Source organism: Cebidichthys violaceus, unplaced genomic scaffold (assembly GCF_023349555.1).
Source record: "Cebidichthys violaceus isolate CVI_PGR_0920_01 unplaced genomic scaffold, fCebVio1.0.p SCAF_29, whole genome shotgun sequence".
In the NCBI taxonomy this organism is placed as follows: domain Eukaryota; kingdom Metazoa; phylum Chordata; class Actinopteri; order Perciformes; family Stichaeidae; genus Cebidichthys; species Cebidichthys violaceus.
In genome coordinates, this window is record NW_027176472.1 from 2,491,991 (window position 1) to 2,511,542 (window position 19,552).

Consider the following 19,552-nt stretch of genomic DNA (forward strand, 5'->3'; position numbering starts at 1 on the left):
AATATTTATTATTAATACATATACAGTAATATTTATTATTAATAAATCTACAGTAATATTTGTCATTAATACATCTACAGTAATATTTATTATTAATACATATACAGTAATAATTATTATTAATAAATCTACAGTAATATTTATTATTAATAAATCTACAGTAATATTTATTATTAATACATCTACAGTAATATTGATTATTAATAAATCTACAGTAATATTTATTAATTAAACTCCTCTCACATATAATTCTGTAGATTATATTCAGGATTGACCTTTATGAACATCTAATATAAACATATTAAATGATTCCGCATGAAAACTAAACTCTGGTTCATGTTTAGTTAAAGAATGTTATTATAGAAGAAAATATGTTTTAAGTTCAGTGTTATGGTTTAATACGAGGTTAAGATGAAGATTTAAGACTTTATGCTCTTTGTTTGGAAAGAGAAACACACATGTATGTATATGGATAAAACATCTGCTAAATGACTGTAATATATATACTGTGTGTATATATATATATATATGTATATATATACGTATATGTATATATATATATATATATATGTATATATATATATATATATATATATATATATATGTATATATGTATATATATACATATATATATATATATATATGTACATATATATATATATATACATATATATATATATATATGTGTAAAAAACAATGGTTGACTCCTTTAACCTCAGTTTCCTGAAGGACTGGTAAATTTCGCTTTCTCTTGCGCTGATCCATCATTTCCAGTGTCTCTCTTGTCTCCTGATGAACCTGCAGGAAAGAAAACAGAAGAACAAGAACAGAATGAAAATCTTTTCTGTCTTGATTCTTTTCAGTCTGAAGGATCTACAACAAGTTGAGCTTCTACAGGTTTAATCTGTGAAAAACACTCAAAGACTTCTTGGTTTTAGATATTTATCTTTCTGTGTTTCAAATGTTTCAAACAAGAAATCACAAAAAGAACTTTGAGTTCCTGAGTTCCCGAGTCTAGTCCTTGAGTTTAGTTTGGGTTAGTTTAGTTAAGGTTAGTTAAGGTTAGTTTAGTTCCTGGTTCTAAAGTGAAGTTTTTGTTCAAAGTGTCCCTTTGATCCAGGAACTGATCTTAGACCAGCATCTGAACTCTTTGGTTTGTTTCTGTATTTTTCCAGCTGAAGAACAACTTTGACTCATTGTGTCTGAAACAGAGACGTTTTAAATGGCCGCCGTTTTATTTTGAAACTCTGGGGTTGTGTTTTAGTCTGAAGGGGTAGAAAGGTCCAGATCCAGATCCAGATCCAGGTTTTCTACCTGACCGGGTCTCATCAGACGTGTTCTTCACTGATTCATCAAACCATCAGAATGAATGAAACAACATCAGATAACTGAGAGACTAGCAGGTTAATTCAACATGGATCAATATTCACAGAACTCTGAAACATGAAGAAGATATCAAGAGTCTGTTGAACATGAAACATGAAATACTTTGAAACTTACATTTTGGTGTGATGCAACCCTGGTGTACGAGCACAGCTAGAAGAACACCAACAACTAAAAGAGTGACGAGAACTGCAACAACGATACCAATCCATCCAGTTGAGGAACCTGAAACAGAAGAGACATCATCATCATCATCATCATCATCATCATCATCACAGTTTAACAGGTGGATTAAAGTAATGTGGATTTAATTACTAAGTGAGTAAATATAAATAATAGAATCTACTAGAAGAGTCTGTATCACTTTACTATAATTCACCGTTTAAAAGAAAAACACTAATGAGATATTAAATCTATGATATCTAGTCTCATATCATATAGATAACTATTCATATCTACATCTTTGAGTCCTCATGTGGTTTGTTACGTGATTCATGTGTGACTCTTCATCTTGTGAAGTCTTCATCACAGTTCACTTTGACTTCAGTAACAACAACATTGTTGAAAACTAATAAAAGATGAAGAACATAATTACAGTTGTGGTCAAAAGTTTACATACACTTGTAAAGAACATAATGTCATGGCTCTCTTGAGTTTCCAGTTATTTCTACAACTCTGATTTTTCTCTGATAGAGTGATTGGAACAGATACTTCTTTGTCACAAAAAACATTCATGAAGTTTGGTTCTTTCATGACTTTATTATGGGTTAACAGAAAAAGTGACAAAATCTGCTGGGTCAAAAATATACATACAGCAACATGAATTAGCAATTTTGGTGACTTAGAAAGTTGTGTCAATGAAATGAGCTTCATAGCATGGCCTCTTAACTTCTTGTGAGTGATTATGAGTGACTACAGCTGGTGACTTCTCTGAGGCCATTTAAATAGGGCTCATTGGATACAAACGCCCACAAACGCTACAATGGGAAAGTCAAAGGAGCTCAGCATGGATCTGAAAAAGCAAATCATTGACTTGAACAAGTCAGGAAAGTCACTTGGAGCCATTTCAAAGCAGCTGCAGGTCCCAAGAGCAACAGTGCAAACAATTGTTTGTAAGTATAAAGTGCATGGCACTGTTTTGTCACTGCCACGATCAGGAAGAAAACGCAAGCTATCACCTGCTGCTGAGAGAAAATTGGTCAGGAGGGTGAAGAGTCAACCGAGAACCACCAAAAAGCAGATCTGCCAAGAATTAGAAGCTGCTGGAACACAGGTGTCGGTGTCCACAGTCAAGCATGTTTTGCATCTCCATGGACTGAGAGGCTGCCGTGCAAGAAGGAAGCCCTTGCTCCAAAAGCGGCACCTTAAGGCTCGACTGAAGTTTGCTGCTGATCACATGGACAAAGATAAGACCTTCTGGAGGAAAGTTCTGTGGTCAGACGAAACAAAAATCGAGCTGTTTGGCCACAATGCCCAGCAATATGTTTGGAGGAAAAACGGTGAGGCCTTTAACCCCAAGAACACCATGCCTACCGTCAAGCACGGTGGTGGTAGTATTATGCTGTGGGGCTGTTTTGCTGCCAATGGAACTGGTGCTTTACAGAGAGTAAATGGGATAATGAAGAAGGAGGATTACCTTCAAATTCTTCAAGATAACCTAAAATCATCAGCCCGAAGGTTGGGTCTTGGGCGCAGTTGGGTGTTCCAACAGGACAATGACCCCAAACGCACATCAAAAGTGGTAATGGAATGGCTAAATCAGCTAGAATTAGGGTTTTAGAATGGCCTTCCCAAAGTCCTGACTTAAATCCCATTGAGAACATGTGGACAATGCTGAAGAAACAAGTCCATGTCAGCAAGCCATCAAATTTAACTGAACTGCACCAATTCTGTCAGGAGGAGTGGTCAAAGATTCAACGAGAAGCTTGCCAGAAGCTTGTGGATGGCTACCAAAAGCACCTAATTGAAGTGAAAATGGCCAAGAGACATGTAACCAAATATTAGCACTGCTGTATGTATATTTTTGACCCAGCAGATTTGATCACTTTTTCTGTTAACCCATAATAAAGTCATGAAAGAACCAAACTTCATGAATGTTTTTTTGTGACAAAGAAGTATCTGTTCCAATCACTCTATCAGAGAAAAATCAGAGTTGTAGAAATAACTGGAAACTCAAGAGAGCCATGACATTATGTTCTTTACAAGTGTATGTAAACTTTTGACCACAACTGTAAATATGAAGTGAGAAGAAGAATCTCACCGTTAACAGAGACGAAGATCTCAGCCTGAGTGTGTTTGTTGGTTTGATCTGTGGTGACGCAGCGATAGCGACCGGTCTGAGTCACAGTAGTTTGGAGGATGATGTCATAGCTGCCTCCTCTCTCTGACAACGTTGGTTCATCAGCAGGAAGTCTGTTTCCATCACTGTCCTGCCATTCTAGTCTCAGGTCTGAAGAAGCACCAAGAACTTCACACTGTAACAACATCCCATCTTCTGTTTCATCAAGAGACGTGACAGACGGCTTTGAAGCTGCACCTGAGAACACAATAGAAACAGTAGAAGACAATTAAAGACAGAGAGAAAGTGAAGAGCTCAAATCAAACATCCATCATCTTCTGACAGATGATCTCATATTTAAACGTTGAACTATTTACTCTTGTTTGATAACAGAAGACGTTCAAATCTCTCAGTGACGTCATGAACGTGTTTCTATTAAAGTCAGATATGAAAAGCTCTTTAACGAGCAGCGTCCACTTTATTAGGGACACCTGATCAGTGAGGTCCATCCTCCACAGAGGTTCCTGCTTCACGTCTCTCATCAATACAACAGAGTGAACACAGTTCTTCTGTTTCAGATCACTACACATCTCATGAATCTGACCGACTGATGAGTCGTTGAGCTGTGAATCCTGATTTATGAATCTGAAGTTATTGATCTGCACATCTTCACTCGTCACTGGTTCAGTCAGGAAGCTGCACTGTTCCACCGTTCTGTGTCGAGGTCACATGATCCAGGAAACTCTTAGTGTGACTTCATGGTGTCAACTACTACTACCAGGAAACACCTCTGTGTGTATTCACAGTTTAAGTATGACCTCATCACCACAGTGTACTGTGAGGAGTACATTGTGGTGATGAGGTCATACTTAAACTCTGAAGCAGGAGTTATGGTCTGGAGAATGGTTTTCCATATGAGTAGGTCTCATACCTGCGTCTATAAATAGACCTTTAGTCCTGTTTGAGTCAGTAGGGAGCAGCTCCCTGAACGCTGTGGGGAGAGTTTGTAGCGTGTGCTGCTGTTGGTTTTCATGCTAAGCTAGTTTAGCATAGCGTGGAGAACGTTGTTCTTCAGTGGTGGAGTGTCAGACAGTACGATCTCTGTTATGTCGGGTATGTTGCCATGTTGAGAACATTAGATTTCACACAATTTAAGCTTCTGCATTTTCCAAATGCACCAGTATTATTCAAACGTATTGTTCGGTTCATAACCGTGAGCTTCGTACCGAACGGTTCAATATGAATACATGTTACACCTCTAATATTTAGAATATAAAAGTATTTAGGTATGAATGAACTCACCACTGATGTGCACAGAGGTCTTAGTGTGGATCTGATGGCTGATGGTCTTCTGAGTCGCTACACAGTGATAATCGTCCGTCTTGGTCACAGTGACGTTCAGAGTGACGTAGAAGCTGCCTCCTCTCTCTGAGACCTGAGGATCTTCAGCAGGAAGTCTGTTTCCATCACTGTCCTGCCATTCTACTTCAGGTTGAGGATTACCATGAGCTTCACACTGCAGCAGAGACCACTCCTTTGTTTGTTTAAGATATATGACAGACGGCTTTGGAGCTGCACCTGAGAACACAGTAGAATAAATAGATGATAAAGAATAATTAAAGAATAAAAGAACAAAGAGATAAATGTAAAATCATGATATTTAAAACCTGTTTCAACCTTTAAACTGAGTGTAAATGTGCTGCACATTAAATCTAGTTATGAAATATAAAATAAAGATTCTTCAGAAGGAATGCAGACACTGATGTCATCGTGTCTTCATTGTGTTTTAACAAGCTGCCTTCATGTAAAATAAATCAAACAATATGTTGAACTATATTTATAAAAGATGCCCCCCCCCCCCCTCTGGAAGTCCCTCCCCCAACACCTCAGACATTCTCCGTCACTCACTGCTTTCAAAGCTGCTCTTAAAACTCACCTGTTTAAACCTGCTTTTAACCTGTAAAGTCAGTTATGTGTGTTTTTGTGTTGTTCCTTACTGTTATGTTTTGTTTTTATTGTAATTACTTCTATTGTTTCTGTTTTTACCATGTCAAATGTCTTTGAGTACCTTTTAAAGCGCTATACAAATAAAATGTATTATTATTATTATTATAATAATATCTTCAGCTGTTTATTCTGAATATTACCTTACTATTAACATTTCATGTACTTGTAGCAGCACCTAACTATATTGTTATTATACTTGTACTGACTACTGTAAGTGCTGCAGGTTCATATTATTAATTATTATTATTATTAATATCTGATCTTTAACAGTTTATTCTATATTATTTCTGTAAAGACTCTCAGAACCTGAACTCTGAGTAAAGACACTAAAGCAGAGTCTAAAGTGGAGTTTAAGTGCTTTAAGTGACGTCATACACATGACAGTGGAGACTGACGTCATCAGGACTCACCTGGGATGTTTTCTGCTGATCTGTCTTTTAAGACAGGATCTAAAAGGCAAAACAAAACATGAGTTAGAATGCTTGTGAGATATCATCAGAAAATAAAACTGAATGTGTTTCCATGTTAATTGAACAGATTTGTTTTTCCATCTGAAACGTTCACAGATCTTACAACAAGTGTTCACATCAGATTTCATGATGTGATTTCATTTCAGAAAATGAGCGGACATCTTGAACTGTTTAATTAAAGTACTCACCAACAAGCTCAATGTAGAAGGTTTGAGGTGGCTGAAGATATGGAAAAACACAGGTGTAGTTTCCACTGTCGGCCATCTTGGTATTTCTGATGATTATGGAGGCGTTGCCGTATTTCAGTTGATCTTCAAAATGTGAGACTCGTCCTTTGAACTCCTCACTCTGACCAGGTTCGCCGTTGTTGTAATGAGTACCTGCATTATAAAAGAAAACCTCCTTCTGACGTTGATCTTTCTGAGCTACTTTCTTCCAGTGAAAGAAAGCTTTTACGATGTTCTGCTTGTTGCTGAGAGAACAAGGTAAAACTACATCACTGTCTTGTTTCACTTTGATGACTTCTGGTCCTGGAAGACAAAAAGAAGCAGAGTGTTTAAGTTCAGACAGACGTATGGAAGCAGATGCAAAATATCATCTTATGATATAACAAGAAACTTTTCACTGAACTATTAGTGAACTAACCCTGAAGTCTGAGTTGACTTACCCTGAACTCTGAGTTAACTAACCCTGAAGTCTGAGTTGACTTACCCTGAACTCTAAGTTAACTAATCCTGAAGTCTGAGTTGACTTACCCTGAACTCTGAGTTGACTAACCCTGAACTCTGAGTTAACAAAGTCAGAACTCTGAGTGAACTAAACCAGAAACCTGAGTTGACTCACCCTGAACTCCGAGTTAACTAACTCTGAAGTCTGAGTTGACTCACCCTGAACTCTGAGTTAACTAACCCTGAAATCTGAGGTGACTAACCCTGAACTCTGAGTTAACAAACCCTGAACTCTGAGTGAATTAACCCTGAACTCTGAGTTGACTCACCCTAAACTCTGAGTTAACTAACCCTCAACACTGAGTTGACTAACCCTGAAGTCTGAATTAACAAACCCTGAAATCTGAGGTGACTAACCCTGAACTCTGTGTTAACTAACTCTGAACTCCGAGTTAACTAACCCTCAAGGCTGAGTTGACTAACCCTGAAGTCTGAATTAACAAACCCTGAAATCTGAGGTGACTAACCCTGAACTCTGAGTAAACTAACCTTGAAGTCTGAGTTAACTAACCCTGAAGTCTGAGTTGACTAACCCTGAACTCTGAGTTGACTAACCCTGAACTCTGAGTTGACTAACCCTGAACTCTGAAGTTGACTAATCCTGAACTCTGTGTTAACTAAGTCTGAACTCTGAGTTAAATAACCCAGAGTTTCCCTCACTCAGGTTTAATTAAATCAGAGTTTTCTCTGAACCTGCTCTCTGAAACAGAGCCCTGTAGTCATTCACACTGTCAACATGACACTTTTCAGCAGCACATTTAAAACATGCAGGGACTTCATGGTAAAAACACCTGAGAAACCAGAGGCATGCTGGTTAAAGTGAGAGCAGACAGCAGGTGACACACCTGAGAAACCAGAGGCATGCTGGTTAAAGTGAGAGCAGACAGCAGGTGTGGCTCTGCTGCCTTCATGCTCTGTGTTTTGTTCTGGATCTTTAACATCGAGCTCTTTCACCTCAAAGTCTAATCAGAATGTCGACATGCAGAGTTTTTCAGTTCAGACAGACGAATGGAATATTTACACATTATTCCATTTTAGGTTTTTACATATCTTCATATTCTTTCACATTTCTTTGACCTAATCCTTGTTTTTTAACAGTGACTCAGCTGTTAATCCGACTCTCTGTCTGCTCACTCAACACATGAAGAAGAGGATGGAACAAGGAAGAGCAAACAAGGGAGCGAGGAGGAAATAAACCTCTGAGTTCATATCTCAGACTACCGGATCAAAGGACAACTCTCTCTTCCTGAGAACTCTAACCTGTTCTCAGGAAGAGACACGCCCACATTACATCATCTATTCTGCAGAAATCTCTCTAGAGCTGCTCATGTTAGACATGTTTGATCTGCAGGTGTTTGTTAACAGCAGACAGCTTCTATTGATTCTATGATAATTATTCTATGATCTGTCTTTCTTCAGAAACACTGAAACAAACTGCTGCATGAAAAACAACCTGAAGAAAAGAACGAGTTCATCAGGAAGAAGAAACAACGTCCTCTGACTCTTATTACATTATTATTATATTATTATTATTATTATTATTATTATCATTATTAATATTATTTTTACTATTATTATTATTCTTGTTGTTTTTACTATTATTATTATCATTTCATCATTATTATTATTTAATTATTCTTTGTTATTATTATTAAAATTATAATAATTATTGACATTACTAACATTATCATTAACCAGCCAACCGGATATGAAAGAGTTAACATGCAACACATTAATGCAGCAGGAATATTAATCCATAAACATCTGATAGAATATGAAAACATGTTACTGATCAATCAATACTTTAAATACATTTATATCATTTTACTGCAGGTTTTAAACGCAGTACTTTCACTTGGTAGTGTAGTATTTCTCAGAGAGGTATTAGTACTTGTACTGGTAGTGTAGTATTTCTCAGAGAGGTATTAGTACTTGTACTGGTAGTGTAGTATTCCTCAGAGAGGTATTAGTACTTGTACTGGTAGTGTAGTATTCCTCAGAGAGGTATTAGTACTTGTACTGGTAGTGTAGTATTCCTCAGAGAGGTATTAGTACTTGTACTGCAGTAATATGTGAATACTTGTGTGTGGATATGATCAGCTCTGTTTCTCTGCAGGAGGTCGACGCCCCGAGAAACGCTGCAGCTCTAAGAACGACTGAAGGAAGCGCGAGGAGGCTGATCAACAACCAATAACCAATCATCAATAACCAATAACCAATAATCAATAATCAATCATCAATCAGCGACCAGCATTACACATATATACATATATATAATGACTAATGATTATAAATATATATGCATATATTTATGTATATAAAAAATGATTTATGATAATACATATATAAATATGTACATATAAATACATATATATATATTCGTACACATATATATATATATATATTTATATTTATATCCTCACCTTGTCCATCAGTCGTCGTCACAGACAGAGTCAGGAGACAGCTGCACGCGAGAAGAAGCACGTTCATCATCGTTGAAGTCGACCGGAAGTCAAACTGCTCGGTGTCGCTCGTCTCGCGGACGTTTTAACTTCTTGAGGGCGCGCGAGGACAACACTTACCAGAAACGCCTTCGTTTCTCAGCTTCCGCTTCGAGCTCTTCTGCTCGTCGGGTTCACTCGGCAGGTTAGTGCGCACGAGAGAGCGCGTTGGGTTCCCGGTGCATCGTGGGTGTTGTAGTTTGGGATGTCAACAATGCTCGTGTTTTTCAAGTGCACATGACAAAAGAGGACTTTAAACTTTCCATAAATATAATATATAATGACAGCCTACAGTTAGTCAACATTAAATACACTTCAATTAAAAGGTAAATTAAAAATAGTCGAAAGATTAATAGATAGGGAATTATTATTATTATTGAATTATTCTTTATTATTATTATTATTAAATTATTCTTTATTATTATTATTGAATTATTCTTTATTATTATTATTATTGAATTATTCTTTATTATTATTATTATTATTACAAAATAAGAACACACAATTGTGATACCTAATATTACTGTTAGTAATGTTAATAATAATAATTTTAATAATAATAACAAACAATGAAATAATAATAAAATAAGATATAATAATGAAATGAAAGGACTTTCAGTGTGAACATTAAAGGATTAAAACACTTCCAAACTAAATCCCTTCAGATTTATTGCCATTGAGATACAGAAAGTTTGACTCTGGAATATTTAAAGTTGTTTGATGATGAATTGATGAATCTTAATTATATTCCCCTGATGACGACATAGAGTCGGTCTGTGATGGAGGAACCAACACAGAAAGAAAAGACTCTGCTCATAATGAAATATGTGTATTTAAAATGTACATTTTGTGTAACGTCTAATCAACACTTGGTCAAACTAAGTGGTTCAGTCATCTGAAATACTGGGTTATTAGTATTAGCATTATTTATTTAAGTTTAATAGCGGGACGGGACGGGGGGGGGGGGGGGTCCATGCAGAAAGTATAATTCATCTGACATTGTACATGTTGTATCATGAACAATGTCAGATAAGGAGTATTAATAATCTCATTGGTCGACTTGTGTTCACATGTGTTCTGCTACCTGTGAGTTTGTTGTTCATAGCTGATTCTGCCTTAACGTTTTCTCTGTGTTATCGTCACATTGAATGAACACGTGCATCAAAACGTCCGCTTGTTCCATTCTCCAACTTTAACAATTAAAAGAGAGTGAAGGAAGTCGGAAACAGAGAGACCTTCAAAGTAAAAATGTGTGGTTGGCTCCAGCAATCAATTTATGGAGAGCTAAATCAAAGCAATAAACAAATATTCTAAACAATGAACATAACATATAACTGTTATAAAGTCATATTTATGCCACTTCCCCACAATTGAACGTGGCTGAAAAGCCTTTCAACCAACACCAGGGGAACCACCGTCCAACACATTTGTTGAAAAAACAATCAACAAGTTCATTAATTGTGTGTTTTGGCTTTTAATCATAAGTGATTTTCATCAGCACATGCGGTTTTTTCCCCATTTTTCATGGAAATGTATGAGAGAAGTCCTACAACTTGACAGCAAACCACTAAAATGAACTAACATCCGTCCAGAACACCTACTAAAGTGGATTATTATGTTACGTACAGATGTTAGAAAAATAGTTCTGACACCAAGTGTGACATTACATTACAGTCATTTATCAGACGCTTTTATCCAAAGTGACTTACAATTCAGTATCTACACACCGGGAGCAATTTTGGGGTTAAGTGTCTTGCTCAAGGACACATTGACATGAGACCAGCAGAGCAGGAGCCGGGGATCGAACTGCTGACCCTCTGATTGAAAGGCGGCCCTGCTCTCCACTTAGCCATGGTCACCCCTATTGATGTCAATAACCAGGAGATTTATTCTTGAGTTGTTTCACATACGTGAGATCTGTCTCTCAGTCTTTTATACACTGTGGTAAACAGAGCTTCACAGCAGGGTTTGGTGAAGGTTTGAACCGGTTTGAACCGGTTTGAACCGGTTTGAACCGGTTCTTCCTTATCTTGCTTTGGACCAGATGTCGATGGTTAGACTGAGTGTTATCTGTCTTCAAGACGTTCTGTGGTTTGCGATGTCACGGCTATATTGAAAGTATAAGCGTTATGCATACATATTCAGTATTTCTCCAACATTTCCCCCCTGTTTATACTGAGTATAACACATAATGATAATGAAAATACATAATAAGGCAAAAAGTAAGCATTGGACATGTGCTTTAAATGTAACTCCAAATACATAAAACAAATAATAAATAGCATAACAAGTTCGGAAACTTGTGTTTGGTAGATTATTTCTCTGTTGTAACAATGCTTCTTGGCAATACATCTTATACCGTTGTAAAGCCCGTTTACTTCCCTTTTAAATGGAGCCACATTTGTAAGGAACATGCATCTGTGGGATGAGCAGCAGAGCTAAGTATGTGGGTTGCGCCCATGAAAAAATTAGCCAAATCTTCTCTACCAATGCCAAACAGCTTATTCTGCTGTTGACTCTTGTTTGGTGGATTGGATGATTGAAGTCTGAAGAAACGAGACATATTGGCAATTTAACAATTAATTCATTGAACAAACAGGAGCCTCAGTAGCGTGTGGAAGAACCATACAACAGTCTGGGACCGAACTCTATCCTCCAAGATGACATTCATTCATTCATCTTCAACCGCTTATCCGGGATCGGGTCGCGGGGGCAACAGCTCCAGCAGGGGACCCCAAACTTCCCTTTCCCGATGCCACATCAGCCAGCTCTGACTGGGGGATCCCGAGGCGCTCCCAGGCCAGTTTGGAGATATAGTCCCTCCACCTGGTCCTGGGCCTCCCTCGGGGTCTCCTCCCAGCTGGTCGTGCCTGAAACACCTCCCTAGGGAGGCGCCCAGGTGGCATCCTCACCAGATGCCCGAACCACCTCATCTGGCTCCGTTCCACGCAAAGAAGCAGCGGCTCTACTCCGAGTCCCTCACGGATGACCGAACTTCTCACCCTATCTCTAAGGGAGATGCCAGCCACCCTCCTGAGGAAACCCATTTTGGCCGCTTGTACCCGCGATCTAATTCTTTCGGTCATGACCCAGTCCACATGACCATAGGTGAGGGTAGGAACGAAGATTGCCCGGTAGATAGAGAACTTTGCCTTGCGGCTCAGCTCTCTTTTCGTCACAACGGTGCGGTAAAGCGACTGCAATACCGCCCCAGCTGCTCCGACTCTCCGGCCAATCTCACATTCCATTGTTCCCTCACTCGCGAACAAGACCCCGAGGTACTTGAACTCCTTCACTTGGGGTAAGGACTCATTCCCTACCCGGAGTGGGCAATCCACCGGTTTCCTGCTGACAACCATGGCCTCAGATTTAGAGGTGCTGATCCTCATCCCAACCGCTTCACACTCGGCTGCGAACCGATCCAGTGAGTGCTGGAGGTCACAGCTCGATGAAGACATCAGGACCACATCATCTGCAAAAAGCAGCGATGCAATCCTCAGCCCACCAAACTGTAAACACTCCTCCCCACGACTACGCCTCGATATCCTGTCCATGAATACCACAAACAGGATTGGTGACAAAGCGCAGCCCTGGCGGAGGCCAACCCTCACCGGAAATGAGTCCGACTTACTGCCGAGAACCCGGACACAGCTCTCGCTTTGGGCATACAGGGATTGGATGGCCCCCAGAAGTGGCCCCCTCACCCCATACTCCCGCAGCACCTCCCACAGTATCTCCCGGTCATACGCCTTCTCCAGGTCCACAAAACACATGTAGACCGGATGGGCGTATTCCCAAGCCCCCTCCAGGATCCTTGCGAGAGTGAAGAGCTGGTCCGTTGTTCCACGGCCAGGACGGAATCAGCATTGTTCCTCTTCAATCCGAGGTTCGACTATCGGCCGAACCCTCCTTTCCAGCACCTTGGAGTAGACTTTACCAGGGAGGCTGAGTAGTGTCCAAGATGACAACGCTTGTTAAATTAATAACAATTCATAATTGTTCATGCATGTTTCTTTTTACATTTCATGGTCTAAGTGCCGCACTTCAATAACAAGTGTTGCTCATGTGGTTTCTGTGCAGCTTTCTCAGCTTCCTCTTCTGCTTTGCGATCACTTCCTGTTGTCTGTGCTGTGCATTGACAGACTGCTGCTTTCCCAGGCAACTGTACTGCATCTAGCAAGTGTAAGATCAAGTCTCAAAACTGTACTACTTGTCACTACTGCATACCCTGTTGCATTTGTACCATCTACATTCTTTGTACATGAGCCATCAACAAACAGTCACATCTGCATCTTCAGATGGAATATCTGTCGAGTCTGTTCCTGGTAAAACACGACTTTCAGTTGCAGCTACACAGTGATGTGGTGTTGTACACCTTTCAATAGTCAAATGAGGTTGTGAGAGCAACACTGCCATGCATGAGAGATGTCTTGCAGGTGACATGCAAGTTATTTTGTTTTGCAGAAGTAGAACCTAAACTGCTCGAGGTCCTTTTAGCGTTAAAGGTCTAAATAACACTATCGGTGCAGATGTTTGTACAGCTGTCGATGCTGCGATTACAGCTTTTCTTTACCGGTACAAAAGCTTCCTCTGCTTCAGGAGTCCAGCTTAGTTTGTCATGTGATGCCATGGGCTGATCATGAATCATCTCAGCATCATTTGGAACCCCAGCTTCTGCAGAAATTCCTAAAAATGACACCATTTGTCTCTTTGTTTGAGGTTTCGGTGCCTTCATCTAGTGATCGGCCGATAGATCGTGAAGGTTTTTAACTTTTTCTTTCCACAGTTGTTTTTGCTGCTCTCAAAGGAATTTTAGCAGTGCAAGAGCATCTTCTTTGCTTTCTCTGAAAAGGCCTAGAACTGCTTTTTAAAAACCCTCTTCCTCTTCTAAGGAGAGGGTGAAGATGTCTCGTCTGTTTTTAGGTTTTGCACTGCTTCCTTTGCTACAGTCACCCAGTTGAGTTTGGTTGCGTAGGTCCGCAAAATGTCCGACAACCACGCACCTATTTGTCCTTCTGGAAGCAGAAGTTGTGGACTTCGATGGTATTCGTCTTCTCTCACTCTGAATGTTTCTGATTGACGGATCTACTGACTGTCGCTTTCATTGCTCATGATAACAAACATCTTGCAAGCTCTGCAAAACTTAAGAACCTGCAAGAGGGTGAAGAGAGCGGACATGAGGGGATCCTCCTGTGTGGCCTCTGACAGAATCGATTGGCTCTCATCAGTAATCATGTTCTTTGCATTGAGTGTATCCCATAATTAATCAATATCAATACCTTCTTAAGGTATTAAAAACTCTAAACAAATGAAATGTGTTATTCTACCTTTTGGAAAATAAAAAAAATACACAATGTGATTTATGTTGCACAACAAATATTAAAACCTCTGAATGTTTTTTTTAATCTTTTTATTTTACAACATTTTGTGGCTTATTCACATAAAGACAATTCATCTTATTAAAATTGTGAAGTTAAAAAATAGTTTTCATTTTGCTTATGAGAAAACACACAAAGTTCATATAAACACAAGAAATCTAGAAAACAAAGAAAACTATCAAAAATAGAGTTCTTTAATACACATGGATGTGAATAATAACAATAATAATTATTAGCTATACATTATGTATGTTTTAAACAAGGTCCATTTCATGTTGTGTGTTTCCACGAAGGCCTTTAAACACAGTTAAATGTGGAGCAGTACATCGGGCAAACACTTCTCTTGTTCTGTCATTAATATACACTGTTTATATATATATATATATATATATATATAAATATATATAGTTTACATACTTCTGTCTGCATTGTGCGTGAGATCCTGATACATGTTCCTCTCTCTGTCAGTCCATTCTGGGGCCATCTTCAGGTCTAAATAGGTATTTTGGACAGAAACAGGATTGTTGAAGTGTGGCTACTTGTAAATCCGTAACATTAAAGTAAACAGTCCGACAAGGTTTCCTCCGTCTGTCTCGCGCTACAAGTACTAAATGTAGCTGTGATGTTTTGAAGTGGGGTCGTATGAGATAACGATCCAGACAGTAGATGCTTCTCGTTTGGACAAGCAGGTAACTTAAGAGAAATAGTCATTTTCTCTCCTCCACTGCCTCCGTCTGTTCGTGTGTTCAGGCTATTGTGGTACTTTGGTGATTCTGAATGAATTAAGCCTTTAAAAACACCAAAATCACACAAATAACCTGAACACACTAGCTAATCAGAGCAGCAGAAGATCAGTTCTGAGAGGTAAAATCACCGTTTCTATTAATGGAGTCTGGTGGCTTTGAAGAGAGCAGCTTCAGATCCCCGTCAGAAAGATAACGAGAAGAAAATATTGTAAATGTAGCGCTCACTTGAACTGATATTGATTCTGTTAAGAGTCTAGAATACGTCCACAGCAGAACTTTATTTTGCTCTGTTCTGTTTTAGCTGAAGCTTGGAGCCAACTGCATATTTCTAACACTATAAATTCGGAGACAAAAAACTTTTTTCCTACATATAAACTATTGTGTCGAAATTGGCAAAATGTTCCGGATGAGGACGTACTAAGGTCTTCTACTAAGGTCTTCTTTTGTTTTTGTTTGAATGGAAAATATCACTTTTGCTCAAAAAGCAAAAAAGCGTGTTGAGGAAAGGTCTTCTTGTTCAGGATCTGGAGTCCGTCAGCGGTCTCTGTGGTTCTCCAGCTAGAACTAGAACTAGACTAGACTAGAACTAGACTAGGATTAGACTAGACTAGACTAGAACTAGACTAGAACTAGGACTAGACTAGAGCGGCGTCTCCGGAGGGTTGTTCCTCCTGACCCGAGCTTTCCTGCTCTCCTGTTTCAGCTTCAGAGTGCGAAGTTTCTGCTGCCGGCGTTTCTCGCGGTACCACAGCTGCTCGCAGTACTCGTCCACGCTCAGACTGTTGGTCCCCACCAGCTGCAGGTCTTTGTAGCTCTTCAGAGGAGGCTGCTGGGGCAGCAAGGCGTTCCCGTGCCCGCCCACCCCCGACTGGCCAAGGAACCCGGCCGGACCGGTTCTCCCGAGGACCGGAGGGGCCGCCGGCTGGTTGGGGTTGAGGTTCTGCAGGTGGAGGCTGCGGTTGGGGATGATGTGGACGCGGTACCGGGCCAGGACCTGGCTGTAGGAGTGCTCGTGGCTGGCGCAGGTGTAGAGGCCCGAGTCGGCCGGCTCCAGGCGTTGAACCAGCAACCCCCGCTTCATGTGGAGGGAGCGTTCGTCGTCGCTCTGACGGAGCTGACAGAGAGACAGGTGGGTTACTTACTGGCAGGAGGGGCCCCGGGTAGAGGGGTCCGGGGCCCCTGGACCAGAGCCTCAGTTTGACTGTAGGAGACTTTTATTTAGTCGCTTTACTTATAAGTAGTTTTGTTGACTTATTCAAGACGTTTGTGCTCATTTGCATTCGATTTTTTGAGCTTTTTTTCTTTTATAATAACTTGATCTTTATAGCACCTTCAAAAACAAGAGATTTGAATTAGATTTTTATAGATAAAGCAGCAAAAGTAAAGCAATAAAACAACAGGAAGCTCAACAGTGAGCCCCAGCAAAGCAAGACATTTAAACCCTAAACAGATCAATGGACATTTGAATAATTCCTCGTGGAAACAATGAGAGATATTTTGTTGTGTTATGTCTGCAGAGAGGATCGGGTTAAACTATCGTGTGTCTCACCTGTCGGCCATCCTGCGTCTCACTGAGCGTCTGGCTCTCCGAGTGCTGCACCGTCCACCGGAGCTCGGCCAGCGGGGAGCGAGGAACGCACTCCAGGAAGGTGGAGTTCCCCTCCACGCCGAACACCGACTTCACCTCCACAGAGTCCGGATCTGACGCAGCAGAAAAGACAAATATATTACACAGGTATGGCATATATATAGCACAAGTGTTTTTGTGCCAAGACAGTTGAAAAAGTGAGAAAAATAATGTGAAATCATCTGAAAAGGGACGGATTATAATTGTTGGGAATATTAAGTTTATCTCCAATTCTTTTGATTCTTAACAAGCAGAGAAACACTCAAGATCAGGAAGACATCCTGACACTTTTTAGAAACATTTATCCAACATCTGATCCTTTTGTTTATTGTAATAAATCACCAGTGTTTATGTGGGAAGCAGAGAAACCTGCAGTGACTCAGTACGGCCTCTAGAGAGCGCCACACGTCTGCAGAACAGAACCATCATCAACGGGGTTTTACTGTATATTCTCGAGTATGAAGATTTGTAAAAAAGTGTCTCTCACTCAGTTCAGTTAAAATAATGAATAATTATAAGAATGAACTGTGTTTGCAGCTATTATACAAAAAAAATATTTCTTGAGAAGCTCTTCCATTTCCTTGCCAACATATCTTTTCTATTTATAGAATTCATGCAGATCTCTGTGACGTCTCACATTCCATCCCATAAGTGTTCCTTTGCACACGTCACTGAACATTTCAAAGAGACACAAGTTCATTCAACGTCAGACGGAGGAAATCCTTACTGTCCTCTGTGATTGGGCACTGACTCCATGGGTCTCCGTACTTTACATCCTGTCTCCTCGCCCGCCTGACACACACACACACACACACGCACACACACACACACACACACACAGTTACATAAAAGCTTTTATTGGATGTTCTGTGTTGTCTCAGCAAGAAACTTGTATTAATAACTTGTAATTGTGACTATGAACTATTGTCTGTATTTGCACTTGTGTGATGTACACAACATGCTAAAATGTTAACATTGTTGCCGTCTGTGACTGTGTGAACACTAAAGTCGACTCGTTGGTCAAACAGCAGCAGATAATAATGCCGTTTCCTGTAGATGAAGTGGTATAAGAGCATTAAATCCTCCTCCTCACTGTTGTTACTGGGCTTCTGCCGGCTCCTTCGGGGGTGAAAAAAAATAATACGGAGCTACTGCGATTATGGATGAGGAAAAACACGGAGCAAGTACAGGCTATGAAAATACAGAGTGTTGTTCCAGCCATGGTAAAGAGTGTTGTCACGTCCCCGTCTGTTGGTTAAACACATCTAAAGGCTTCTCTCCATTAGTCCGAACATTCATTCTCCTGCTCTTCAGAGCGTGTCGGTTAATCTCTCTGTCGGGGGGGAATCATTTACTTAGTGAAACAAAGCTGAACACCCCAATGTCACAATCTCACATGATTTTCACTCATTTGTACATTAATTTGTACGAATAAATGCAACAATTATTCATGTGTCAACCTAGTCTCCAGGAAAAAGTGTTTTCGTAGTACGGCGAGCCATTATTGAAAATTCCACGGTGAAATACTGTAAAAGAACAGCAAGAAAGTCCTCTGAGGCTAGGTGGGTAAAACAAACACATGACTCTCATCCAGGAGACCTCTGTTAGTGTCTCGTGTGAAACCAAAAGTAAACGTTGACTTTACGCTTGTAACAAAACGTTCCATTAACCCGAGTTATGTTGTTACGCTACCTTGTTGCGCTACCTTGTTGCGCTACCTTGTTACGTTACCTTGTTACGCTACCTTGTTACGCTACCTTGTTACGCTACCTTGTTACGCTACCTTGTTATCCACGTTCGTGGATGGATGTTTTTTGAAACCTCGAGTTTGACAATGCGGCCGTCGACATCTTGTTTTTTATCAACCAGTGAACAGGAAGTGACCATATCTGGACTGAGGAGGAGTGACGTAGAGACGTCGTATACGTCTCTGGTAGAGACCTGTCAATCAGCGTGTAGTCCCGCCCTAAATCATCCCCTGCTTTATGGTCTATTTGACTCTAAATGGAACATAATATACTAAATGAACATCATGCTGTATTGAAGAAGACTGTAAACTAGAGATTGAGACCATAAATATACCATAGACCATAAATATATATATATATATATATATATATATATATATATATATATACACACAGTATATTACTACCTCTTGCTGGTGGGGAAGTATCTGGAGCAGGTCTGGCCGTCCCAGGAGCAGTAGGGGTCTCTGGCTAGGCAGCACTCGGCACAGTCGGCCCCGTACAGCTCACACCTCTGGAGCCCCAGCTGGACCACGCCGAGCTCACTGGACACATACAGATGTTGCTGTGGAGGAGAGAGAGAGAGACAGAAACAAGAAGGGAGGTGAGACAGGCTGACAGACAGACAGGCTGACAGAGACCAATCTATCTGTGAGCTCAACAACAAATGTGGTTTCATACGATTC

At 40.1% G+C, this 19,552-nt stretch overlaps 2 protein-coding genes across 3 annotated transcripts in view; both read right to left on the bottom strand.

Annotated features, from left to right (window-relative positions):
• Nucleotides 1–672: 672 nt before the first annotated feature.
• Nucleotides 673–9,500, bottom strand: LOC137880780 (CD276 antigen homolog). Of its 2 annotated transcripts, XM_068722308.1 has the most exons (7): nucleotides 9,290–9,500; nucleotides 6,327–6,668; nucleotides 6,079–6,117; nucleotides 4,964–5,239; nucleotides 3,644–3,919; nucleotides 1,501–1,608; nucleotides 673–798 (listed from the first exon to the last, which is right to left on the bottom strand). In XM_068722308.1, exons 1-7 carry the CDS (start codon nucleotides 9,357–9,359, stop codon nucleotides 716–718), a joined length of 1,194 nt encoding a protein of 397 aa, XP_068578409.1. In that variant the 5' UTR covers nucleotides 9,360–9,500; the 3' UTR covers nucleotides 673–715. The 2 variants fall into 2 exon arrangements, with proteins under 2 accessions (XP_068578409.1, XP_068578410.1); XM_068722309.1 differs by lacking the exon at nucleotides 6,079–6,117.
• Nucleotides 9,501–14,800: 5,300 nt separating this feature from the next.
• The window catches only part of LOC137880611 (semaphorin-3D-like), a 59,151-nt gene continuing 54,399 nt past the window's right edge, over nucleotides 14,801–19,552 (bottom strand). Inside the window, 4 exon segments of the mRNA XM_068722053.1 lie at nucleotides 14,801–16,605; nucleotides 17,041–17,192; nucleotides 17,846–17,910; nucleotides 19,274–19,431. Coding sequence (XP_068578154.1) covers nucleotides 16,132–16,605; nucleotides 17,041–17,192; nucleotides 17,846–17,910; nucleotides 19,274–19,431 — 849 coding nt within the window. The 3' untranslated portion in view covers nucleotides 14,801–16,131.

What these genes read in the sequence shown, in the direction of transcription:
- LOC137880780 (XM_068722308.1), bottom strand. Translation starts at nt 9,359, where the DNA reads ATGATGAACGTGCTTCTTCTCGCGTGCAGCTGTCTCCTGACTCTGTCT. An exon ending in CTTCTACATTGAGCTTGTTG is followed by an intron (nt 6,118 to 6,326) that starts GTGAGTACTTTA and finishes TTTGCCTTTTAG; the next exon opens with ATCCTGTCTTAAAAGACAGA. An exon ending in ATCAGCAGAAAACATCCCAG is followed by an intron (nt 5,240 to 6,078) that starts GTGAGTCCTGAT and finishes CTGTGTTCTCAG; the next exon opens with GTGCAGCTCCAAAGCCGTCT.